General features: G+C 37.7%; 1 protein-coding gene across 2 annotated transcripts; it reads left to right on the forward strand.

Annotated features, from left to right (window-relative positions):
• LOC105482217 (alpha tocopherol transfer protein) lies at positions 1-27,783 on the forward strand. 2 transcript variants are annotated; one of them, XM_011742228.2, is made up of 5 exons: positions 1-206; positions 13,082-13,235; positions 20,109-20,302; positions 21,903-22,013; positions 25,169-27,783. In XM_011742228.2, the coding sequence occupies exons 1-5, from the start codon at positions 3-5 to the stop codon at positions 25,340-25,342; spliced, it is 837 nt and encodes a 278-aa protein (XP_011740530.2). In that variant the 5' UTR covers positions 1-2; the 3' UTR covers positions 25,343-27,783. The 2 variants fall into 2 exon arrangements, with proteins under 2 accessions (XP_011740530.2, XP_070924278.1); XM_071068177.1 differs by lacking the exon at positions 25,169-27,783 and adding an exon at positions 24,418-25,162.

A 27,783-nucleotide genomic window follows, 5' to 3' on the forward strand; every position in this document is an offset into this window, starting at 1 on the left:
GCATGGCAGAGGCGCGGTCCCAGCCCTGGAGGGGGCCGCAGCTCAACGCGCTACCGGACCACTCGCCGTTGCTGCAGCCGGGCCTGGCGGAGCTGCGGCGCCGGGCCCGGGAAGCTGGCGTCCCGCTCGCGCCGCTGCCGCTCACCGACTCCTTCCTGCTGCGGTTCCTGCGCGCCCGGGATTTCGATCTGGACCTGGCCTGGAGGGTAAGCGTGCGTGCCCCGGGCGCTCGGCAGTGCGCACCTCACCCGCCCAGTCCCCTGTCCCACGACCCCGGATCCCCGACCCGTGCCGAAGCCCAAGGTGCAGGCAGGACCCTGGCAGGTAATGCGCCGGTAACCACCTGGTGTGGGCGCTGAGGCTGTAGGTGTTACGAGAATCCCGCGCTGGTCCTTCCAGTTTCTCTGGGTCATGGAAACGAGAAACCTAGAAAGTGTTGGAGCGGTGGGATAATGGCCCATTTGATCTCAAGCCTGGGGAACGCCTGCGCTAGATGAGTCTCCTGAACCTACAAAGTTTGGGGGAAATGCCTTCCTCTCTCTGTAGGAAAGCTTGTTGTACAAAACAAAGTAACAGCTTAGAAGTTCGAAGCTCAGATTTATCACACGTGACCAGATTAACTACGTGTAGCGGGGAAAATGAAATTGCTGGTAAAACTGAAGTTCTGAAGCCATATAGTAGCAACATAGTATTATTACTAGTAACACTTAAGTGTCAAGACAGTAAAACAACCCAGTATACTTCGAGTCTGGGTTGTAGCCGGGCAGTTCCTTTGTGTTTCCGGTTTGTTACAGCTCATTGAAAGAAGAGGTGATGGAAAGATAAGGATTAGAAAGAGGGATGCGATCTTGAGTTCTATCACTTTAGGTTCAGCATCCTTATCTGTTAAATAATGATGGAAATGCCTGTCTCATTGATTGTGAAGATTGAACATTAACCAGTTTAACAGAACAAGCTGTGCCCAGCACAGTGCCTGGCACACGGTAAGCATTTAGCAGTTGGACCAGATCTAGCCCTTTCTCTAAGTGGCTTGTTCAGTGTCACACAGCTGCCTAGCAGGAAAGACATTATAGTACAAAATTCCAGTGTGTCTCAGTATGAGGTTTTTGAGGGTTTCTCTTGTTTGTTTGTTTTAGAGTGAAAGCAAGTTTATTAAGAATGTAAAGAAACAAAATAATGGCTACTCCATAGAGACAGAGCAGCCTGAGGTTGTTTTTAACTTAAGTAAAATTATGGTAAAAATAATCTAGACAACACAAAATCCTAAAACGTGAAAAACAAGTTTCTAACACAAACTTTCTAAAGGAAAAAAGCTCCCTACCTCAAACTTTAGTTTGTCAGTCACATACCCAGAGGCTGGTTAGTGTTATTCATTTATCTTTTTAGACAGCCTGATCTTGCACAAGCATGTTTGTGTGTGATTTCTATTTTGTCTTTCTTTCCTGTCTTTGCAGCCATCCCATATCAACTGGTATACATCCATCTTACTCTTTATTGGGCTGCTGTTATTCTACTGTATGGATATAGCAGACTACATTAAAATTTATGTAACCTGTTATTGGACTTAGGGCTTATTGCTGTTCATTCCTTCATTCAACAATTATTTTTTGGACTCTACGATTTGCCTAGTCGTACACAAGTTGCAGTCAACAAGGCGGCTTGGTTTCTTCCATCACTGACTGGACATGCTTCATGTCCTTATACTTTGTGCATAAATAGGAATATAAACTTACAGGATAAATTCAACCAGTGAAATTACTGGGTGAAATTAGATGTGTATTTTTCAGTGTTGAGTAATATAGCAAAGTGTCTTCCAAAGAGTTTTCAGTGCCTTCCAAAGGTCGCAGTGGCTCAGACCCTCAATCCCAGCACTTTGGGAGGCTGAGGATGGTGGATCAATTGAGCTCAGGAGATCACGAACAATCTGCGCAACGTGATGAAACCTCATCTCTACAAAAAATAACAAAAATTAGCCAGGTGTGGTGGCACATGCATGTAATCTCAGCTACTTGGGAGGCTGAGGTGGGAGAATCACTTGACCGAGGAGGCAGAGGTTGCAGAGAGCTGAGATTGTGCCATTCACGACAGCCTGGACAAGAGAGTGAGGCCCTGTTTCAAAAAAAGAAAAAAAGAAAAAAAGAAAGAAAGAAAGAAAGAAAGAAAGAAAGAAAGAAGGAAGGAAGGAAGGAAGGAAGGAAGGAAGGAAGGAAGGAAGGAAGGGAAGGAAGGAAGGAAGGAAGGAAGGAAGGAAGGAAGGAAGGAAGGAAGGAAGGAAGGAAATCTCTATCACTCGTCGCTTTGATATTACATGATTTTGGCTTTTCCTCCATAACCCACACTGTATTACCAAACATGTTTTGTGTATAAACCTGCTAGAAGAGATATACTTTTTCATTGTTATTATAATATGCATTTATTTAATTATAAGTGTGATTAATAATTTTTATATACATGTAAAATTCCAAAATTTCCAGTTAACTGAAAATGGCCTGTGTTTACTTTTGTTCATATTTTTACTATTATACTTTAAGTTTTAGGGTACATGTGCACAGCGTTCAGGTTTGATGCATAGGTATACGTGTGCCATGTTGGTTTGCTGCACTCATCAACTCGTCATTTACATTAGGTATTTCTCCTAATGCTATCCCTCCCCCAGTTCCCCTCCGTCCAACAGGCCCTGGTATGTGATGTTCCCTACCCTGTGTCCAAGTGTTCTCATTGTTCAGTTCCCACCTATGAGTGAGAACATGCAGTGTTTGGTTTTCTGTCTTTGTGATAGTTTGCTGAGATAGATGGTTTCCAGCTTCATCCATGTCCCTGCAAAGGACATGAACTCATCCTTTTTTATGGCTGCATAGTATTCCATGGTGTATACTGGATTTTCTTAATCCAGTCTATCATTGATGGACATTTAGGTTGGTTCCAAGTCTTTGCTATTGTGAATAGTGCCACAATAAATATACTTGTGCGTGTGTCTTTATAGTAGCATGATTTATAATCTTTTGGGTATATACCCAGTAATGGGATTGCTGGGATAAATGGTATTTCTAGTTCTAGATCCTTGAAGAGTCACCACACTGTCTTCCACAATGGTTAAACTAATTTACACTCCCACCAACAGTGTAAAAGTTTTCCTATTTCTCCACATCCTCTCCAGCATCTGTTGTTTCCTGACTTTTTAATGATCGCCATTCTAACTGGCATGAGATGGTATCTCATTGTGGTTTTGATTTGCATTTCTCTGATGGCCAGTGATGATGAGAATTTCTTCATGTGTCTGTTGGCTGCATAATGTCTTCTTTTGAGAAGTGTCTGTTCATATCCTTCACCCACTTTTTGATGGGGTTGTTTTCCTTATAAATTTGTTTAAGTTCCTAGCAGATTCTGGATATTAGACCTTTGTCAGATGGGTAGATTTCTAGAATTTTCTCCCATTCTGTAGGTTGCCTCTTCACTCTGATGGTAGTTTCTTTTGCTGTACAGAAGCTCTTTAGTTTAATTAGATCCCATTTGTCTATTTTAGCTTTTGTTGCCATTGCTTTTGGTGTTTTGGTCATGAAGTCCTTGCCCATGCCTATGTCCTGAATTGTATTGCCTAGGTTTTTTCTAGAGTTTTTATGGTTTTAGGTCTAACATTTAAGTCTTTAATCCATCTTGAATTAATTTTTGTATAAGGTTTAAGAAAGGGATCCAGTTTCAGCTTTCTACATATGGCTAGCCAGTTTTCCCAGCACCATTTATTAAATAGGGAATCCTTTCCTCATTTCTTGTTTTTGTCGGGTTTGTCAAAGATCAGATGGCTGTAAATATGTGGTGTTATTTCTCAGGCCTCTGTTCTGTTCCATTGGTCTGTTTAACTGTTTTGGTACCAGTACCATGCTGTTTTGGTTACTGTAGCCTTGTAGTATAGTTTGAAGTCAGGTAGCGTGATACCTCCAGCTTTGTTCTTTTTGCTTAGGATTGTCTTGGCAATGCGGGATCTTTTTTGGTTCCATATGAACTTTATAGTAGTTTTTTCCAATTCTGTTAAGAAAGACATTGGTAGCTTGATGGGGATGGCATTGAATCTGTAAACTACCTTGGGCAGTATGGCCATTTTCACGATATTGTTTCTTCCTATCCATGAGCATGGAATGTTCTTCCATTTGTTTGTGTCCTCTTTTATTTTGTTGAGCAGTGGTTTGTAGTACTCCTTGAAGAGGTCCTTCACATCCCTTGTAAGTTGGATTCCTAGGTATTTTATTCTCACTGTAGCAATTGTGAATGGGAGTTCTCTCATGATTTGGCTCTCTGTTTGTCTGTTATTGGTATATAGAAATGCTTGTGAGTTTTGCACATTGATTATGTATCCTGAGACTTTGCTGAAGTTGCTTATCAGCTTAAGGAGATTTTGGGTTGAGACGATGGGGCTTTCTAAATATACAATCATGTCTTCTGCAAACAGGGACAATATGACTTCCTCATTTACGAATTGAATACCCTTTATTTCTTTCTCCTGCCTGAGTGCCCTGGCCAGAACTTCCAACACTATGTTGAATGGGAGGGGTGAGAGAGGGCTTCCTTGTGCCTGTTTTCAAAGGAAATGCTTCCAGTTTTTGCCCATTCAGTATGATACAGGCTGTGGGTCTGTCATAAATACCTCTTCTTATTTTGAGATACATTCCATCAACATCCAGTTTTTTGACAGTCTTTAGCATGAAGGGCTGTTGAATTTTGTCAAAGACCTTTTCTGCATCTATTGAGATAATCATGTGGTTTTTGTCGTTGCTTCTGTTTATGTGATGGATTACATTTATTGATTTGCGTATGTTGAACCAGGCTTGTATCCCAGGGATGAAGCCCTCTTGGTCATGTTGGATAAGCTTTTTGATGTGCTGCTTGATTCGGTTTGCCAGTATTTTATTGAGAATTTTTGCATCGATGTTCATCAGGCATATTGGTCTAAAATTTTCTTTTTTTGTTGTGTCTCTGCCAGCCTTTGGTATCAGGATGATGCTGGCCTCATAAAGTGAGTTAGTGAGGATCCCCTCTTTTTCTATTGATTGGAATAGTTTCAGAAGGAATGGTACCAACTCCTCTTTGTACCACTGGTAGAATTTGTCTGTTAATCTGTCTGGTCCTTTTTTTGGTTGGTAGGCTATTAATTATTGCCTTAATTTCAGAACCTGTTATTGGTCTATTCAGAGATTCAGCTTCTTCTTGGTTTAGTCTTGGGAAGGTGTATGTGTCCAGGAACTTATCCACTTCTTCTAGATTTTCCAGTTTATTTGAGTAAAGGTGTTTATAGTATTCTCTGATGGTAGTTTGTATTTATGTGGGATCGGTGGTGATATCCCCTTGATCATTTTTTATTGTGCCTATTGATTCTTCTCTCTTTTCTTCTTTATTAGTCTTGCTAGCGGTCTATCAATTTTGTTGATCTTTCCAAAAAATCAGCTCCTGGATTCATTGATTTTTTGAAGGGTTTTTTGTGTCTCTATCTCTTTCAGTTCTGCTCTGATCTTAGTTATTTCTTGCCTTCTGCTAGCTTTTGAATTTGTTTGCTCTTGCATCTCTAGCTCTTTTAATTGTGATGTTAGGGTGTCGATTTGAGATCTTTCCTGCTTTCTCTTGTGGGCATTTAGTGCTATAAATTTCCCTCTACACACTGCTTTAAATTTGTCCCAGAGATTCTGGTACATTGTGTCTTTGTTCTTATTGGTTTCAAAGAACATCTTTATTTCTGCCTTCATTTCCTTATTTACCCAATAGTCATTCAGGAGTAGGTTGTTCAATTTCCATGTAGTTGTGCGGTTTTGAGTGAGTTTCTTAATCCTGAGTTCTAATTTGATTGCACTGTGGTCTGAGAGACAGTTTGTTATAATTTCTGTTCTTTTACATTTGCCGAGGAGTGCTTTACTTCCAATTATGTGGTCAATTTTAGAATAAGTGCGACGTGGTGCTGAGAAGAATGTATATTCTGTTGATTTGGGGTGGAGAGTTCTCTAGATGTCTGTTAGGTCTGCTTGGTGCAGAACTGAGTTCAAGTCCTGGATATCCTTGTTAACCTTCTGTCTCATTGATCTGTCTAATATTGACAGTGGGATGTTAAAGTCTCCCATTATTATTGTGTAGGAGTCTAAGTCTCTTTGTAGGTCTCTAAGGACTTGCTTTATGAATTTGGGTGCTTCTGTATTGGGTGCTTATATATTTAGGATAGTTAGCTCTTCTTGTAGAATTGATCCCTTTACCATTATATAATGGCCTTCTTTGTCTCTTTTGATCTTTGTTGGTTTAAAGTCTGTTTTATCAGAGACTAGGATTGCAACCCCTGCCTTTTTTTTTTAATTTGTTTGTTTGTTTTGCTTTCCACGTGCTTGGTAGATCTTCCTCCATTCCTTTATTTATTTATTTATTTATTTATTTATTTATTTATTTTTGAGATAGAGTCCTGCTCTGTTGCCCAGGCTGGAGTGCAGTGGCATGATCTTGGCTCACTGCAAACTCCACCTCCTGGGTTCATGCCATTCTCCTGCCTCAGCCTCCCGAGTAGCTAGGACTACAGGCGACCGCCACCACGCCTGGCTAATTTTTTGTATTTTCAGTAGAGACAAGGTTTCACCATGTTAGCCAGGATGGTCTCGATCTCCTGACCTCGTGATCCGCCTGCCTTGGCCTCCCAAAGTGCTGGGATTACAGGCGTGAGCCACCGCACCCTGCCTTCCATTCCTTTATTCTGAGCCTATATGTGTCTCTGCATGTGAGATGGGTCTCCTGAATATAGCACACTGATGGGTCTTGACTATCCAATTTGCCAGTCTGTGTCTTTTAATTGGGGCATTTAGCACATTTACATTTAAGGTTAATATTGTTGTGTGTGAACTTGATTCTGTCATTATGATGTTAGCTGGTTATTTTGCTCATTAATTGATGCAGTTTCTTCATGACATTGATGGTCTCAACAATTTGGCATGTTTTTCAGTGACTGATCCTGGTTGTTCCTTTCCACATTTAGTGTTTCCTTCAGGGGCTCTTGTAAGGCAGGCCTGGTGGTGACAAATCTCTCAGCTTGTCTGTAAAGGATTTTATTTCTCCTTCACTTATGAAGCTTAGTTTGGCTGGATATGAAATTCTGGGTTGAAATTCTTTTCTTTAAGAATGTTGAATATTGGCCCCACTGTCTTCTGGTTTGTAGGGTTTCTGTCGAGAGATCTGCTGTTAGTCTGATGGGCTTCCCTTTGTGGGTAACCCGACCTTTCTCTCTGCCTGCCCTTAACAATTCTTCCTTCATTTCAATCTTGGTGAATCTGACAATTATGTGTCTTGGGGTTGCTCTTCTTGAGGAGTATCTTTCTGGTGTTCTCTGTATTTCCTGAATTTGAATGTTGGTCTGCCTTGCTAGGTTGGGGAAATTCTCCTGGATAATATCCTGAAGAGTGTTTTCCAACTTGGTTCCATTCTCCCCATCACTTTCAGGTGCACCTATCAAAAGTAGATTTGGTCTTTTCACATAGTCCCATATTTCTTGAAGTCTTTGTTCGTTTCTTTTTGCTCTTTTTCCTCTAACCTTGTCTTCTTGCTTTATTTCATTAATTTGATTTTCAATCACTGATACCCTTTCTTCCACTTGATCAAATCAGCTATTGAAGCTCGTGTATGCATCATGAAGTTTTCATGCCATGTTTTTCAGTTCCATCAGGTCATTTAAGGTCTTCTCTACACTGTTTATTCTAGTTAGCCATTCGTCTAACCTTTTTTTCTAGGTTTTTAGCTTCCTTGCGATGGGTTTGAACATGTTCCTTTGGCTCAGAGAAGTGTGTTATTACTGACCTTCTGAAGCCTACTTCTGTCAACTCGTCAAAGTCATTCTCTGTCTGGCTTTGTTCCATTGCTGGCAAGGAGCTGTGATCCTTTGTAGGAGAAGAGGTGCTTTGGTTTTTAGAATTTTCAGCTTTTCTGCTCTAGTTTCTCCCCATCTTTGTGTTTTTTTCTACCTTTGGTCTTTGACGTTCATGACCTACAGATTGAGTTTTGGTGTGGATGTACTTTTTGTTGATGTTGGTGCTATTCCTTTCTGTTTGTTAGTTTTCCTTCTAACAGCCAGATCTCTCAGCTGCAGGTCTGTTGGAGTTTGCTGGAGGTCCACTCCAGACCCCGTTTGCCTGTGTATGACCAGTGGAGGCTGCAGAACAGCAAATATTGAAGAATAGCAAATATTGTTGCCTGATCCTTCCTCTGGAAGCTTCATCCCAGAGGGGCCTATATGAGGTATCTGTTGGCCCCTACTGGGAGGTGTCTCCCAGTTAGGCTACAGAGGGGTTAGGGACCCACTTGAGGAAGCAGTGTGTCCATTCTCAGAGCATAAACATCGTGCTGGGGAAACCACTCATCTCTTCAGAACTGTCAGACAGAACTGTCAACGTTTAAGTCTGCAGAAGCAGTCTGCTGTCTTTTGTTCAGCTATGCCCTGCCCACAGAGGTGGAGTCTATAGAGGCCATAGGCCTTGTTGAGCTGCGGTGGGCTCCACCCAGTTTGAGCTTTTGGCCTGCTTAGTTTACCTACTCAAGCCTCCGCAATGGCAGACGCCCCTCCCCGAGCCAGGCTGCCACCTTGAAGTTAGATCTCAGCCTGCTGTGCTAGTAGTGAGCAAGGCTCCATGCGCATGGGACCCCCCCGAGCCATGCACAGGAGAGAATCTCCTTGTCTGTGGTTGCTAAGACCTTGGGAAAGCATAGTATTTGGGTGGGCATGTCCCTTTTTCCAGGTACAGTCTCTCATGGCTTCCCTTGGCTAGGAAAGGGAAATCCCCCAACCCCTTGCGCTTCCCAGGTGAGGCGATGCCCCACCTCGCTTCAGCTCACCCTCTGTGGGCTGCACCCACTGTCCAACCAGTCCCAATGAGATGAACCGGGTACCTTAGTTGGAAATGCAGAAATCACCTGTCTTCTGCATTGATCACACTGGGAGCTGCAGACCAGAGCTGTTCCTATTCAGCCATCTTATAATGGATCCCATTTTTATGTTTTACTGATTTGTAAAATATTTTAATGTATTTTAGGCCTTTGTCCTTGATTTTTGTCTGTTATGTTAGTTATATTTTTTCTGTGCAGAATTTTAAATTTTAATGTAATCAAATGAATTGATTTTATTAGTCTTTGATTGCCTTTGGGTTTTATAATCTCTTCTCTTGTCCAAAATTTTTTCTAGTTATTTATGTCTTATCTTTTTTATGTTGGAGTCTTTGATCTATTGAGATTTGTTTTTATGTTAGGAGTAAAATAGGAATCCAGCTTTATTTATTTTCATTTTTTAGATGTCTATATAAGTATCCCAATATCATGAGTAATAAACTAATATGTACTAGTAACTACTGAATATGAAAACACAATCTCAGGTCCTATGAAGAATGAAGCTTAAATAAGGCGTTAAACATATATATGTTTAGAGATAACTAACAATAAAACATGTTTAACTTACTGATTTCCTTTTAGCTGCTTTTAAAAAAGTAACATTTAAATAGAAAAATAAAATTGACCCTCAGCCCCTGGGACATATATATTTTTTTCTGTATTCCTTAAATAAGGAATTGTTTTCATTGCACTATGCCCTTGAGGAATTGGCTAGCAGGACTGTGTCTAAATCCACTGGATATAAATCAAGTTTCTGTCTGTGAACTCTTTGTCTTGCTTTTCTGCCAACTGGAAAGGAAAAGGAGAGGGTAAGAGTGCAAAACTTTTTTTTCATTTTCCTCTGCAATATCACTTAATTCAACTCTAACTTCTTCATTCATAATATAGAAGCCCTATGGTTTTTGTATAAAGAAAACTTGATAAGTGCTTCAGTCACAATGAAATTTCTCATTATTCTAGTTTTTGTATTTGAAGTTATAATGAATTAGTAAGGTTTTATTATATAATCCTAATAGCTAATGTGCTTATAGAATGCAACATACTTTGGTAAGTAGGGTTTTCATGGATTATCTTTTATTATTTTCTCATTTTGGGAGAAACAGATATAAAGAGTAAGTAACTTTTCTGAAATTATGTAGCTATTACGTGTTGAAGCAGGGATTTGAACTTGGGTGGGGCTCAGGAGAGAGCCTGTGCTCTCAAATACACTGCACTTGCCTCTTCTGTTTAAAACAACAAACATATAAAACAGATAACCATTCACTTCTCAACATATAAAACAGATAACCATTCACTTCTCTGCCTGTTCTACATAGTCTCATGAATTCCTTCTATCAAGTGATAGCCCAGTTCCTTATACTTTTGTTCCATATGATAAGCTTTTTATGCTATAATTATCTTTATGGTTTTCCCAAAGCTTTCAAAATTCCATAGATTCTCCCTGCTAATTTCTCTCTAAATGCAGCTTCTTTTATAAACTTTTTCACATCATGTGTCCATTTCAGTTTCTACTCTGCTCCTGATAGTTATTGCCCTTGAACAAATGTGTAACTTCTCAGAGTTTTACTTTACTTTTTTTTTTGAGACAGAGTCTCGCTCTGTTGCCAGGCTGGAGCACATCGGCACGATCTCAGCTCAGATAACTGCAACCTTCGCCTCCCAGTTTCAAGTGATTCTCCTGCCTCAACCTCCTGATCATGCGCCACCACACCCAGCTAATTTTTGTAGTTTTAGAGATGGGGTTTCACCATGTTGGCAGGATGGTCTTGATCTCTTGACCTCGTGATGCATCCACTTTGGCCTCCCAAAGTGCTGGGATTACAGGCGTGAGCCACTGCACCTGGTTGGAGCGTTACTTTTCTTATTCTTATAATGCCACAACTGTAGCTACTTCTCAGGGTGGTTGTGAGGAGGAATTCAAATGATGGCATTAGACCCTATAAAAGTGCTCCAAATATGGTGGTTCTTATTTTGCTTCAAAGTACATGAAACATGTAAGAAGAAACCTACTCTATTACAAAACATAGTTAACCCGTAACATGTTAAATGTTTATTTACTTCTAATAATTGCAAAACAGACACCTTCCAATAATGAATATTTATTTTTAGCCACTTCTTTGTTGTTGTTGTGGACATAGGGTGATTTGTTTGAGAATTGCTCAGTAGCAGTTCATTTACATAATTTATTTATGACAACTGTACTGTGAATTTATCTATCAGTGGATAAGTAACGACCAAAGATCCAGGTTTAGATCTTTCAGTTTGCAAAAATTGTGCCAGATAGTGATTTGTGCCTCTACATAGAAGTCAGTTTTTCAAGTGTATGGATCCAGTTGGTTTACTCATGACTTAATTTATTCTTTCATTCAACACGTGTTGTTATCTCCTGAGTGTGCAGCACTCTGCAGAGATGAATAAGCTGAGCACCCTGCCACTATTAAACCTAAATCATCCCTTCTAATGAAGCCACAACTTTTATCATTCCACAGGAAAAAAAAAACATTTCTATATAGTTACTAATATGCTGCCTCTAGCATTTTACTTGAATTGGAATGAAAAAGACTTTTTATCTCTGAGGAAACTATCAGAAAAGTAAACAGCATTGTAGAATGCTATTAACAGTTATTCTGGTACCCCCTAAGACTGGAGGAGGAAGAGAAATTCACCTTATAGAGTAGAATGAAGATATTAGGATCCACAATGTGCCTGTTGTTCTCACTGCTTTTGGAAACTGCTATTTAGGTCACCAATTATTTCTTTGTTGGCAAATTGACTTTTTTCTTTCTTACTTCTCTCTTGCATTTAACTCTTAGCAACATTCTCTCCTTTTTTAAAGTTAAGAAAAGTTTATTAAATACAGAAATGAAATAGAGGGAGACAGACAGAGAGAGAAAGAGAGGGAGATAAATCAGAGATGGGGATGAGGGAGAGCAGAGCAACACAGATGGCACTGTCTTCCCTCTCCTCTACCAGTGCTGGTTCTCTTAAGGTCCACTCAGTTTCTCTCTTCCTCCAGCCATTCCCAGCCATTGACATTTTCCAAGGCTCAGCATTTTCCTCTCTAGTTTTTGTTGTTTGTAGTTTCTCCACCAGATCATTGCTGTTTTTGTGGTTATAGTTACCTTGTTTATTCCAGTGACTCTCAAATATAAATTCTGTCCTTTTCTTTGCATTGCAGTTTCATGCAGGTCTCTTTAAACTCAAAACAAATATATTGTAACTTGTGAAAAATTGAGAGTGCCAAAAATCATAAAGAGGAAAATTAAAATATAAACATAATAATTTTTAAATACATAATTTGCTTTAGTATTTTCCACAATATGCTGGCGGTGTTCGTATTATTTGCATATGCAGTTAGACATTTCTGGTGGTTCTTTTGGAAAGAAAGAAAGTGGGATTTCTTCAAACCATATTTTGACAAGATCCAATACCCAAGCATACTGCTACTGGGCTCTTCTAACTCATTTGATTGATTTCTATATTTCCTTATTTCAAAAAATACCAAAGGTGGTGTTTCAGTTCTCTATTGCTAAGTAACAAGTCACTCCAAGAATAAGTGGCTTAAAACACAATGATTTATTTGTTTTTGATATCACCAGTTTGTGCAGGGCTCAGTGGGAGTGGTTCATCTCTGTTCCACATGGCATTAGATGGGAACTTGGCTGAAGTCACACTATCCAGGATGGCCTCTCAACCTCCATGCCTCTCTCCACATGAACTGCTATCATTCAGTAATCTCACATAGTGTCTGGATCCCAAATAGTAAATTCAGAAGGTACCAGGCTTCTTAAAGCTTGGCCCACGAAGTGTCACTTCTGCCAATTGATATTAGATCAAAGCGAGGTGGAAGGCCAGCCTAGATTCAAGGGGAGGGAAGCAAATAGATGCCACCTCTTAATGGGAAGAATGGTGCATAGGTATATCAGAAGGGGGGGAATTGGTGGGCTGTCTTTGGAGAAATGCCATGGGTGGTGGATGAAAATTGCTCAGCTCTGAATTTGTGATAAACCCCGGTCACCTCAGATCCTTGATAAAGGGAACTTCCAGTTTTCACAGCTAAAAAGATACCCCAGATTAAACTCTTGACATAATGGATGGCAAAGTTTATACACAATGCCAAAGCTTTTCTTTCATTTTTACAAAATCCTTACCATGTATGCCATTTGTAGACAATTTTAATTTTATTTTTCAGTTACTACAAAACTATTATAAGTGGAGAGCAGAATGTCCAGAAATAAGTGCAGATCTACACCCTAGAAGTATTATTGGCCTCCTAAAGGCTGGCTACCATGGAGTCCTGAGATCCAGGGATCCTACCGGCAGCAAAGTTCTTATTTACAGAATCGGTAAGTCATATACAACTCTTCTTTTTTTCTCCTCTCCTCCAGTTCAGTTCTGTTCCCTCCCCTCTCTTCTCTCTTTCTTCCATTTCTTCCTTGAATACCATATAGAGAGCTTCAAAGCATTCATCTTTAGGAATTTGGGCTTTAGTTTAAAATTTTAGGTTTTAACTTAGGTTAATTTAGGTCTTAATGTCCCCCAAATATAATAACACTTTGGCAGCTGTGAGAAAATTAACAGATACAAGTGAAAATCCTAGTTCCATTCTTCCATGCAGTCAACTGTACAAGATAAGAAGAAAGGAAAATAGTGAAGATAAATAGTATGAGAATATGTTAAAAAATCATGGAATAGTGTTTCAAAAATGCTTAGTGGGAAGTACAAATAAGAATTCTGAACTATTGGCTGGGCATGGTGGCTCATGCCTGTAATCCCAGCTGAGGTCAGGAGTTTGAAACCAACCTGGCCAACATGGTGAAACCCCGTGTCTACTAAAAATACAAAAATTAGCCGGGTGTGGTGGTGCATGCCTGTAATCCCAGCTACTTGGGAGGCCAAGGCAGGAGGATCACATGAACCTGGGAGGCAGAGGTTGCAGTGAGCCAATTGCGCCATTGCAGTCCAGCCTGGGCAAAACAACAAGAGTCTGTCTCAAACAAACGAACGAACAACAAACAACCAGAATTCTGGGCTATAATGTAAACTCCATGAGATTATGGATTTTATCTGATCTATTTACTGGTGTATTCCAAGCACTGAAAACATGGTCTGGTACTTGGTAGGCAGTCACTAAATATTTGTGGAATGAGTGAGTGAATGACTAGTTCGAAAATGCCCCAGGCCGAGGAGCAAGAGGCTCATTCTCTTGGGTGGAGGAGGGTACAGAGGAAAGGCAACTCCTCTGGGAGCTGTTGCAAATACTGTATTCCATTAACTCCTGTTTATTCTCATTGCATCCCCCTTTTTTCTATTAGGTGTTGCTAGTGTTTCTTGTAGATTGGTGTCTTAGTGTATTCCGGCCACTATAACAAAATGCCATAGACTGGATGACTTATAAAAACAGAATTCTATTTCTCACAGTTCTGGAGGCGGGGAAGTCCAAGATCAAGGCACTGGCAGATTTGGTGTTTGGTGAGGGCTGCTACCTGGTTCCTAGGTGATATCTCTCACTTTAACCTCACATATTGGAAGGGAAAAGGCGTCTCTCTTGGGATTCATGAGGGAAGTAATCCTATTCATGAGGGTTCCATCCTCATGACCTCATCATCTCGCAAAGGCCCCACCTCTTACTACCATCACGTTGGGAGTCAGAATTTCAGTATATGACTGTTGAGGGGACGCAAACATTCAGATCATAGCAGTTGGTGACCTATAACTTCTGTCCTCCTTCAGACCTGTGTGTGATTAAAAATGACAGGCACAGGAGAAGGACTCACACTACTCCCAGAATTTCTCATGACCCAGTTGGAAGGACAAAGATAAACTATCATTTCATGACCAGAATTTTTGAATTATGATTTTACAGAAATATCTATATCTTTAAAGATTTAAACTATTTAAAGATTTAAAATATTTAAATATTTGCATTTCTTGCCTGCTTATAGATAAGATACCTGCCTATAACTCAACTGCTTGCTATACTGCAAGAAGATACTGTATTTAATTTTTGAAAGGGTATTGGAAGATGGAGTAAAATGATTTGGGGCTGTTTTTTATTTTTTATTTTTGTGTGCTAGCTTAAGTGTCAAATAAAATTGAATTAATCATGAAATCCCATATATAAAACAGACATCATGATCTTTCTGTTCTTTCATTGCTGCACTAGTGTCAGAGGAAATTGAATGAGCTCACAGCAATGAAGTTCCTTGAGCTATTTAGGGGTAGTCTTGCCAGATTTAACAAAGTACCTATGTTTTATTTAGAAAATAAACCTATATGTTATAAAATTAAAGGATGCCCAGTTACATTTGAATTTCAGATAAACAACAAATAGTGTTTTTAAGTATGTTTGGAGCATCCTTATGTTAAAAATTATATACTGGTTATCTGAAATTCAACTTTAATTGGGTGTTATATATTTTACCTGGTAACTCTACTCAGGGGTCCAAGAACCATAAAACTGAAACCTGCAGCTAATTATTTCTGTAAATGTCTTGGCTCTGCATTGCCTGGCTAGATTTTATTGTTTCTAGTTTGTTCATAAACTGACTGAGGCAGGTGAAGAAGTAAAAGTGACATCTTGATAGTGAGAAAGCAGATGTGCAGATTTGATCATAAATACCTTAACACTGAACCAGTAGGGATATTTTCTGGGCCTCGTGTAGCACATTAATTTAGAAGTATATTGTTTAACTCAAGAGATTTGAAAATCAAGAAAACGTAATTTAATGATGGTCAGAACAGGAAGGTATGTTGCAAATCTCCTGTATGCTCTGTTATTCTAAGATGAAAGGGAGAAACTCAGAAAGTTTTATGAGTAAAATGAAAACTTTTCTAAATTTAATTGAATTAATGGGAGGAGTTAAAGAAGGAAATCTGTGGTGGAGCTTTTTGATAGAACTTTAGCATAACCACTTCCTCTAGATACCATCTCTGTGTAGTAAAAGCAATGAGAAAATGCACACAGCCCTTTCCTCCATGCGGGCCGGGCAACCCAAGGTAAAGCTAAGTTTTGACCTTTATCAGCCAACATACTGGAGGATATAATTTTATGTCTTTTGAGATTCAATAGTATACTACAGCAGCAAAAGTAAAATTTAACAGTGAGTGTGAAGTTTTGACTGTGGCTTAGTTCTTGTGAATACAGGTTCTGGAGCATGTGACCTGGATTGGAATCTCAGCTCTGCTACATTCTAGCTGTGTGAAACACTATGTAGCTGTAACTGCATTTTCTCATCTGTAAAATGGGCATAGTGAAAAGCTATCACATAGGGTTGCTATAAGCATGAAATCATTCAATCAGTCTGTCTATCTAAAATATAACAAGAACATTACCTGGTACATAAAAGCACTCAATACATGTGAAGTAGATACTGGAGAAGGAATTCAAAATATAAGGTATATTTTCCTTTTGCCTCAATGGAGCTTAAATTCTAGCCAGCACTGTACCACAGAACTTTCTATGATGATGAAACTGTTCTACAGTAGCCACTATTCTCATGTGGCTATTGAGCGCTGAAATGTGACTACTGCAACTAAGAAACAGATTTTTTTTTTTTTTCTTCTAAGCTAGGATCTTGCTCTGCCACCTGGGCTAGAGTGCAGTGGCACAATCAGCTCACTGCAGCCTTGAACTCCTGGGCTCAAGTGATCCTCCCGCTTCAGCTTTTGGAGTAGCTGGGACTAGAGGCATGTGCTACCACACCCAGTCGGTTATTTTATTTTTAGTTTTTAGAGATACGTTCTCACTATGTTGCCCAGGATGGTCTCACTCCTGGCCTCAAACAATCCTCCCCTATCAGACCCACAAAGTGCTGGGGTTCTAGGCATGAACCACTGCACCCAGTGAAACTAAATTTTTAATTTAAATTTGAATGGCCACACATGGCTAATGGCTACTATATTAGCCAGTGTAGGTCAAACAGTTATGTTGGTTGGTTCAGAACTTAGGATATTAACTATTTTTTTGATTGCCAAATTTCGTTTGTTCTGCTTGTTTTTTATCATTATTGTATTCAGCCAATGTCTGAAGTTAGTATAGTATTTTTGATCTGGGTTACCTGTGGGTTGATTATTCAAATTCTTATGAGAAATCTGATGTTTGGTTTTTTTTGTTGTTGTTTTTTGTTTTTTTGTTTTTTGTTGTTTTGAGACAGAGTCTTGTTCTGTTGCCCAGGCTGGAGAGCAGTGGGCCACCTCGACTCACTGCAACCTCCGCCTCCCGAGTTCAAGCGATTCTCCTGCCTCAGCTTTCCAAGTAGCTGGGACTACAGGCGTGTGCCACTATGCTCAGCTAATTTTGTATTTTTAGTAAAGACAAAGTTTCACCATGTTGGCCAGGCTGGTCTTGAACTCCTGGCCTCAAGTGATCTGCCCACCTTGGCCTCCCAAAGTGCTGGGATCAGAGGCGTGAGCCACCATACCAGGCCAGAAATTTGAGACTTTTAAAAAATAACACACCTCCTAAAGGATCCATTAATATAACAGAAAATAAAAATTAAAAAATAACAATCGCATTGTGCCTTCTTAGGAATATTTCTGTTTATTCTTTCTTTTTCTAGATCTTCAACTTTTCTCTTGCTACTACATGCTACCAGTTATCATTTAAATCAATTAATGACCAGCCACCGAAAACAAAACAAAAACTCCTTGTTTCCACAAAACTCTCCATCCTTCTCCATTTCCTTACATCCATCTCCCCCTCTTCTTGTTCTCAGCCAGACTCCTTTTGTTAGCTATGTCCACCATCCACATTTTCTCACTGTTCTTCCTCAGCCCACCCTAGTTTGATTTCACTCCCATCCCTGCTGAAATGAACATAACCAACCATCAGTGACTTTCTTTTCACCACATCTAATGGACGGGTTTAGTCCTATTTCACTTAACCTCTCAACACAGTGAATCACTTCCTCTTTCTTGAAAAATCCTCTTCCCTTGGCTTCTCTGATGCCGTGTCCGCCTGGTGTTTTCCTCTGACCTCACTGGCTGCTCCTCCTTAATCTCTTTTGCTGGCATCTTCTCTTCTATTCATCCTTTAAACTCTGAATTTTTTTAGGACATTGGCCTCAGCATTTTCTTCTCTCTACTTTGATAGAGAAAAACATAGCTCTGAGATAATCCCAGATTGTCTCATGTGGATCATCATATAGGCATAAACAACCCCCAGATTTGTATCTTCACTCCTACCTTTTCCTTGAGGATCCCGACCCACACAACTAGCTCCTATTCCAGCTGCACCCAGTTGGATGTCTCACAGTCACCATTTTAACATGTCCATACTTATGATCTTTTCCACCCAAACACGTCTCTTATCTCAATAAATGGCACCACGTGTACACCATGGAATACTACACAGCCATAAAACGAATGAAATTATGTCCTTTGCAGCAACATGGATGCAGCTGGAGGCCATTATCTTTAGTGAATTAAGACAGGAACAGAAAACCAAATACCACACGTTCTCACTTATAAGTAGGAGCTAAACACTGGATATATATGACTTAAAGATGGGAACAGTAGACACTGGAGACGACAAGAGAGGAGAGGGAAGGAGGGGAGCAAGGGCTGAAAAACTAACTATTGGGTACTATGCTCACATACCTGGGTGACAAGATCATCTATACCTGAAACCTCAGCATCATGCAGTATACCATGGTAACAAACCTGCACATGCACCTCCTGAATCTAAAAAAGAGTTGAAAATAAATAAATAAATGGTGTTACCATTCTATCCAGTTCCCCATGCCGGAAACTTTGTTTGTTTGCTTGAAAATTTACTATTACTTAGTTAAGATTGTTTTTTTTTTTTTCTTTTTCATTCATCCTGTCGGGCACTTCAGTCTGAAGACTTACATGTTTTTTTCAGCTTTGGAGAACTTTTCTCTATTGCTATGATTCCTCTCTCCTTTGTTCTCTGTTACTGCCTTCTAGAACTTTTATTAGTTGGATGTTGAAACTCCTGGGTCCAGCTGCATGTGTTTCTTACCTTTTTATTCATACATGTGAACTCTTGGCTCTTTTTGTGCCAAATTTGAGAGAATTCTTCAACTTAATCTTCCAAACCATTTTTCCTTGATCGACTCTGTCTTTTCCAGCATTTATCCCATCAATGAATTTTTTTAAAAAACTTATCTTTTTATTTCTAAGATCTCAACTGAGTCTTTTTAATAATAGCCTGTTCTTGTAATAACTTACACTATTCTCCCCACCCTCTGCTGAAACTATTATGCTTCTTTAAAAAAATTCTTAACTTTTTTTTTTTTACAGACTGGTTCTTGCTATGTTGCCCTGATTGGACTTGAACTCCTGGGCTTCAGTGTCCCCCTGCCCCCAGTTCAACCACTCTAGTAGCTGGAAATACAGGCACCTACCACGGCACCTGCACCTGGCTTCTATTATGTTGTTAAGTGTCTCCTGCTTTCTTATTTTCTCGAGTTGATGCCTTTGTCTATTGAGTTTGGCTTCCCTCTCTCTCTCTCTCTGTGTATGAATGTGTTTAATATTCTAATTTTTAAGGAATAGATGTCTTTTAAAAAAGATTATCTGTTTGTCTATTCATTACTGTCATTTCTGCATGGCGTGACCTGTCCCGGGGGTGGTGGGAAGGGGTGAGATGAATGAACAAGAATCTCAGTAACTCCTCTCTTAGCACAGGTACTCCCTGTTTTTCTTTGGTGTGGGCAGCCACCTAAGTGCTTCCCTGGCTCTTCTTTCCCAAGCCCTCACTTCCTGCTCTAGCCTATAGGGACATGACTCTGCAATGTGCTACTTGCCACTGGAAGGCTGTCAGAGGATCAACTTGCCTGTCTGTTTCCTCATGCATTTCTCTTAGCCACCTCTTTAGTTACTATGGGGCCCTAATTGCTCTTTATAATCCAGGCCCTTGCTTTTCCATTTCCAACACCTCTGAGCTTGGAGCATACACAATGGCGTTCCCATCTTTATGTGAGGTTGTAACTTCATCTTGCAGTCAAATTCATCCTGCATCCATTCCTTTTTCCCCCATACTCTTTAAAAGTCATTCTTTGCTAGAATTTGAGGAGGGAGGGAGAAGCAGGCACATGTTCTTGTACCCCGGTTGGATTTATTACTCAATTCATGATCTTTGTAGATGCTTTTATTTCAACTGATCTTTTAAGCCTAAAATGAATTAATCTCCCTTTGGAAATCTTTCTGATTTTTTATACAATGCTAAGATATGATGTGCTTTGTTTTTTTAGCACACTGGGACCCCAAAGTTTTTACAGCTTATGATGTATTTCGAGTAAGTCTAATCACATCCGAGCTTATTGTACGGGAGGTAGAAACTCAGAGGAATGGAATCAAGGCTATCTTTGATCTGGAAGGCTGGCAGTTTTCTCATGCTTTTCAAATCACTCCATCTGTAGCCAAGAAGATTGCTGCTGTACTTACGGTAAATGTATATTTTAACTATCAGGCATAATACTTCCAAATTATAGTTTTAAATTTTGTTGTATATTAGACAAAGAGAAGCAAAAGTACATTTATTAGAAATTTAAATACAATTTTAGAAATAATATGTAGAATTCAATAATGCTAAGAGGAAGTAAAATGTTATTAGTTTATAAAAGAAAAAATGTTGCAACAAACTGCAAAAATATGTTCAAATTAGTAACGAGAGGATTTATGCATCTTAATATGTGGTGACTTTATCTTTTCATCATTAAAATATTTTTCCTAAATTAAAAATTGATTAAAAAATATATAAGCAATGGCACAATAAGATGTCACATAAGTCTTGGTAGGTATATATTGATATCTTTTTTTTCAAAAGGTTTTTAAAGTGGTCATCATCTTTGACTCAGTAATTCTATTTCTGGGAAACTAGCTAAGGAATAATCTTTAATATATTAAAGATAGCATATAACAATAATAGCTTACTATGTGCCAGGTACTTTGCTAAGTGTTTCAAATGCATTATCTTTTAATGTCCACACTGAGCCTATGACATATGACTATTGTATTTTCCCACTTTGCAATTAATAAACTATATCCGAGAAGTGACATAGTGATGCCCAGGCACATACAGTTTATCAGTAGTGAAGTGAGAATTCCAGCCCAGGTCATCTGAATGTAAAAGTTGTGCTTATAGCCACCACTTCTCCTATACATAAAGACAGTTACTGCAGCATCAATTTCAGTAAAGAAGTAAAATGAAATAAAATAAAATAAATAGTTTATTAGTCTGGAAAATAGAAAGATGGTTACTTAAGCAATGGTACATTCATTTGATGGATTCTTGCAACAATAATAAAACATGATTATTTGCAAAAGCTGTATTGTATCAGTGGAACACAGTGGGTTGAAAATTATTTAGACAGCATATTAGCAATTATGTTTAAAAGAAAATTATGCATAGAAGGGATTTGGAAGGACAATCCCCAAGTTAATAATACACCTCTGAAAGTGATGCATGGAAAAAATAAAAGAACTTCACATAAAAGAACCTTGGAATGAAAGGTCTCTGTATTAATAATACAACTTGTAGGTAGGAAAACTATCCTCTTCCTTCAACTCTTAACTTTGTAAACTTTCTAAATAAGCCTATATTACTGTGATGCTAAAGACGTATACCAATGTCAGAGTTTAAAAGTATGTGTTTATTGTGCTAGTCTTTCAATATTTGTGAATTTTTTTCTCAAAATAAACATTTTTTGGGAAAAAATTAAATGTAAATTTCTAAAGGACTCATTGGTTTGTTAAAAGAACATCTATATGTGATGGGAAAGGAATTTTCTGGTGAAAGTGTGCAGATATTTCGTAAAATACTTTGCCAAATCTATAAGGAGAAACCTTTTTAGAGATCTTTTCTTAATCTAGTGACAGTGAACTGTAAGTCACGCTTGTGTGTTGCTGGAATAAATAATTTTGAAGATAAAATCACACTTTAGATATTTCCGTAAGTTTCACAAGTGTTCAAAGAAGAGACTTGACATTAGGTATCAGATTGTAATATTTATGTTTTGTTATTAAGATTTTTTTATTTTCAAAAGGATTCATTTCCATTGAAAGTTCGTGGCATCCATTTGATAAATGAACCAGTAATTTTCCATGCTGTCTTTTCCATGATCAAACCATTCCTGACTGATAAAATTAAGGAACGGGTGAGTAAAGCATATTCAAGTTTGTGTTCCTCTATGCCAAACATTCCAACCCTTTTTAATTTAAGGATTGCTTTATTATCTTTCCTTGTACCTGCCCATCTATGTCGTTAGCCCAATATTTTGAATATTTATCTAACAAGTCAACTAAAAAAAAGTAAATTAAAATTTAGTTTTAATTTATAAAAATGAGGCATATTGGTTTTAAGACTGTGGGGTAACTGGGCTTTTCGTACGCTGCCGGTTGGAATGCTTAATGGTATATTCCTATAGAGGGCAGTGTGGCAAAGACATCAAAATCACTGTCTTGAATTACCTGTACATAAACAAAATTACATATATTAGAGGAGCCACAGCAGCAGAAGACTGAAAACCAGCAGGTGTTCACCATTAGGGCATTGGTTAAATAAATATCGACACAACAGAAAACAACGAGATTGCATGATGTTTTGTAAACTGAAGTAAGCAAAATGTGGAATAGTGTTTATGGCATGCTACCTTTTGTATACAAAGGGGAGAAATAAGAATATATTTCATACATTTACATTAAAAGGATATACAAAAAGTAATATAAGTGGATATCTATAGGGAACAAGAGAAGAGGTGTGAACTACAGTAGATGAGAATAGGTTTGGGAGCAAGATCTCTCACTGTGTATCTTTTATCTTGTTTTGATTTGTAACCATGTGAATTTATTATTAACGCAAATAAAAATAAACATTTTTCTTAAACAGTGAAGCCTAATTAACAGTTTCAGTGTAACTGAGAACCACAGTAACTGAGGTATATGACAATGTCACACTAGTTAGAGCAAAGATACTGGATTTTTTTTTTTTTTTACCTACCCTGTGGAGCCTTATCTCAGAAAAAACATCTCATATCTCTTAGACTTTTTGAAATATTGAAAATAGAGTATGCGTTCTCAAGAATGGCAACCATTCTTCTAAATTAATCTGTAAAGAAGAATTTTTAGAGCATCTATTTAGACAAACATTGGCATCATCTAATGCCTTGAACACAGAACAGTTTGTAAAGGCTTTAACAATGTAAATCTAAAAAATTACTGAAATGTCAGCAGTGATAATATAAACTGTAATAACACATTTGGAATTTTTAAAAAAGATGTTCTTTCATATTAAGAAAATATAACATCTTATACCTGGTCAGAAAGTTATGCCCCTCAAGCTTCTTTAGAGGTTATCTGGTGGATATTTCTGTTTGTCTTCAGGAACCACCCTTAAATTGCCTGCTTTAGCAAAGATGGCCATTTTCAGCTACTTTTTATTCTAGCATTTTTATACAAATCAACTTTTTTGTTTGTCTGTTTCTGTCTTCAGTGTAACTTGATGATAGTTGGTTTCCCTCTGTTTAATTCTTAGAGAGTTAAAAATGGCTATTTCTAGTTTGCATTATATTTTAGATAAAAACAAAAACAAGAATAAACTGAACCTAAGAAATAGGAGAATATGGAGAAAAAAGAAAGAAAAGTAAAAAGTTGAGAAGTTAGGGGAAGGATGTCAGCAAAAGTTAGTTGACATGAAACAGACTTGCCAAAATAGGGAGAAAAAACTCTGATCCAGCCACTGTTTTCCTTTTCAACTTTTTGGCAATGCCCCATACATTTTCTTTCTTTTTTTTTTTTTTGTGGGTACATTTCTTTTTCTTTTTTTTTTTTTATACTTTAAGTTCTAGGGTCACATGCATAACGTGCAGGTTTTTTACATATGTATACTTGTGCCATGTTGGTGTGCTGCACCCATCAACTCGTCAGCACCCATCAACTCGTCATTTACATCAGGTATAACTCCCAGTGCAATCCCTCCCCCTCCCCCCTCCCCATGATAGGCCCCCGGTGTGTGATGTTCCCCTTCCCGAGTCCAAGTGATCTCATTGTTCAGTTCCCACCTGTGAGTGAGAACATGCGGTGTTTGGTTTTCTGTTCTTGTGATAGTTTGCTAAGAATGATGGTTCTTATTATGGTTCTTATTATTATGGTTCTTATTATTTTGCCGCTTCCTGAGGAGACAGAATTTCTTCTCAATTAACTGATAATATTTCACATATTTCAGAAAAAAATTAAAGATTGGCTTTGTGAGTTTCCTAAGTGAGTATAGGAAACTCATTTCATCCATCAAGCTTCATACCCTGGCACATAGTAGGTGCTTATTAAATGATTGTTGAATTCATAGAGGAACATATTGCCCTAGAAAGTGGAAAAAGCTTATTTATTTATTTTAGCAGGTGTGTGCTTTTGGTTCAAGTTTCTATGGCTTTCTCTTAACTTCAGGGCATTCTATGATCAATTTTTATAGTTTAAAATATTTGAAAAGTTAAGGTTCTCAACCGTCATAATTGTCTTTTCATATTTTTAAAAAATTTTGACTTTTTTTTTCTTTTTTTTTTTAAGACAGGGTCTCACTTTGTGCAGTGGCACGATCTCGGCTCACCGCAACCTCCACCTCCTGGGTTCAAGCAGTCCTCCTGCCTCAGCCCACCAAGTAGCTGGGACTACAGTCCCACACCACCATGCCCAGCTAATTTTTGTATTTTTTTTATACCAGCCATGTTGCCCAGGCTGGTGTTGAACTCCTGAGCTCAAGCAATCCACCTGCCTTGGTCTCTCAAAGTGCTGGGATTACAGGCATGAGCCACTGCACCCGGCTGTCTCTTAACTTTATACTAGCCAACGGTATCCATCGACTGTACCATATAAATTGTTTCTCATAGACCTAATTGTGTGCTCAGATATATGCTTCTACTTAATATGAATTGGTACCAACTAGTACATTTTTATTATCTATAGACTAGTCCCAAGATATTAGTTTGGTAAGAATCACTTGCAAATAAGGGAATAGAATTTATAAAATAACTTATTTAGTCTTTAAAAATTTACTTATGGAAGAGGAAAATAACCTTTTATAAATTTTATGGAGTTATAAGAATGCAAATCCAAGAAAGAGTAAGATTATTAGATCCACAGTAACACAACCTAAACATAAACAAAATTATTAGATTCATAACCAGAGGAATAAAGGATGTAGTATCTATTTATACTTTCCTATTTTAGAAGTTATTAGAATACCTTGTTTTATGAGGTTGATTTTCCACTGGAAATGCATCTAATGAGGATTCCTTCTAAAATGTTTTGGCTATTTCAGATTCATATGCATGGGAACAACTACAAACAAAGTTTGCTTCAGCATTTCCCAGACATTCTTCCTCTGGAATATGGTGGTGAAGAATTCTCCATGGAGGACATTTGTCAGGAATGGACAAATTTTATAATGAAATCTGAAGATTATCTCAGCAGCATTTCTGAGAGCGTTCAATGAGAAGTTATTTCATATGAATGGCTTCCTAATTAAAAACATGAGTGATATCCAACCTGGTTAAATGAATGAAAGAAAAGGAGCAAATCTTTTAAACTAATGCTTGCCTGATCTTTAAAAATGTAGAAATCTTCTGACATGAGGAACACAAGTGTTTGGAAAGATTTTTTACTTTTTAAATGCTTTTTTCTCTACTTTTGAAGTAATTAAATGGCAGTACATTTTAAGAGCATAAAAATTGGCGATTTTGTACTTGGAAGAGAACACGAAAGTTATTACTAAAGTAGCCGTTCATGTGCATCTTTGTATGTTTCTAGAAAATTATATTTTTAAAAAGTTCTCTGATTATGTTAGTTTAGAAATAAATTTAGAAATATTCCACGTAAAAATATTCGCACAAGTCAGCTGATGATAAAAAAATTAACACTTATTTTAAGTGGATGTCAGATTAAATTATAATTCATTATAATTAAAATCTGAATAGAGTTTTATAGTTATTCCTGTGGGCCAGCAAGACATTTAATCTCAGGGAAATTTTATTTTAGTATATTAACACGATAGAGACTTTTTTTTTTTTTTTTTTCCAGACAGAGTCTTGCTGTGTCCCCAAGGCTGGAGTGCGGTGGTGCGAGCTCAGTTCACTGCAACCTCTGCTAGGATTACAGGTGCACACCACCACTCCTGGCTAAGTTTTGTATTTTTACATAGAGATGGGGTTTTGCCATGTTGGTCAAGCTGGTCTCAAACTCCTGAACTCAAGTAATTTGCCTGCTTCGGCCTCCCAAAGTACTGGGATTACAGTCGTGAGCCATCGCGCCTGGCCACAACAGAAACTTTCAACTGAGGAGTCTATATACCATACTACTTTGTGTGGCATCTTTAGGTCTCTATGAAATCATTCATGTTGATGTCATTGATTAACAAAAATAATTTAGAAAATACATCAGGCACAGTTGATGGCTTCTCAATATCTGTTTTGCATTTTTAAACAAATCAAAAATGTAATTTTAACTTTTGCTTTTGGCTATTCTTATGACTACACAGAAAGGGATGGAATCATATTTAATTGTCTTATACATGAACTGTTTTTAGTTAAAAATAACATAACTACACAAAGGAAAGGAACTGTTTATATTTAAAAAAAATTACTGTCAATTACATCTGGTATTTTTCAGATTATGCATAAAATAATATGAGTTTGACTATTGTATCAGAATATTTTAATCAAATCCTGCAATTTATATTAACTTAAAAAAAAACATCTGGTAGAGGCTGGCCGTGGTAGCTCAAACCTGTAATCCCAGGACTTTGGGAGGCCGAGGCAGGATGATTGCTTGAGCGCAGGAGTTGTAGACCAGCCTGGGCAACACAGGGAAACCCTGTCTCTATTTTAAAAATAAATAAATAACCGGTAAAGACATACTGTTTGTACTGCAGTTTATAATATTTCATTTATTAAGAAAGATATCGTCTCAGCTTTATATTCAACATAGCTCTCAATGTATGACATAATTTTTATACTTTTTATAAGTATTTTATAATTTCTTAATTTTGTTATAAACTTGAAAATGAAAGAATATGGGGTCCAAAATCTGTTGAACATTTGTTCAGCTAGTTAAGTTTCAACATTAATCATATACATTAATAGTATCTTTATGTAAGGATATGTGAAGGGTGTTTTTCTTTATAAGAAAATTAGTTTAATCAGGTGAGCTGATACTTATGATTATGCATATAGCTATGATAAAATTGAAAGTAATTGTGGATGTTCTTTAGAGAACGTGTTTTGATTTTGACTTAGCATTGGGAAGCTAACAACACTATAATTTTTATTAAAAAACTAGACCCTGCCTGTTTTCTAAAAAACACTTTAAATTCTTTTAAAATAAAAGCATACTATTTAAAATTGCATAATTAAAAATAATAAATGAATAAAACCACTTAAAAAGAATAAACAGTGTGAATAACAAAAAACCTCTGGCTCACCCAACTTTTGTTTCTGGAAGATTTATATCACCAGTTCCACTTCATTTATTTTTGGCTATTTCAAACACTTTCTTATGACTCTGTGGAGGAGTGATTAGTTTAGTACCCAAATAAAGGATAACATTTTAAAATGTCTTTTAAATGTGATTTTTTGATGATAGGATCAATAGCAAATAGAATTAAGATAAGTCAATCAATCTAGGCATATTTTATGATGGAACTTTGTAATGTTTACAAATGAAGCAATTCACTGAAGAATATTAAAAGAAAATTGAAATGAATGGGTAAACGAACAAAGTGTCAAAGCAAGTAATTGTCTAATTGTCCATATTACTTTAGTGATTATACCAGAAGTGCCTTTTAAAAGATTAACTGTATTATGTGCTCATTGTGTTAACTGCACAGTAATTTATTTGTTTTAATATTGTTTGAAAGAAAATAAACATCTTTCACATAAA

The sequence above is a fragment of the Macaca nemestrina genome, chromosome 8, assembly GCF_043159975.1.
Source record: "Macaca nemestrina isolate mMacNem1 chromosome 8, mMacNem.hap1, whole genome shotgun sequence".
NCBI lineage: Eukaryota > Metazoa > Chordata > Mammalia > Primates > Cercopithecidae > Macaca > Macaca nemestrina.

Bases quoted from the DNA above. Each gene is read 5' to 3' on its own strand.
- LOC105482217 (XM_071068177.1), top strand. From the start codon at position 3: ATGGCAGAGGCGCGGTCCCAGCCCTGGAGGGGGCCGCAGCTCAACGCG. The intron at 13,236-20,108 runs GTAAGTCATATA...TTGTTTTTTTAG, and splicing joins AGTTCTTATTTACAGAATCG to CACACTGGGACCCCAAAGTT. The intron at 20,303-21,902 runs GTAAATGTATAT...TATTTTCAAAAG, and splicing joins AGATTGCTGCTGTACTTACG to GATTCATTTCCATTGAAAGT.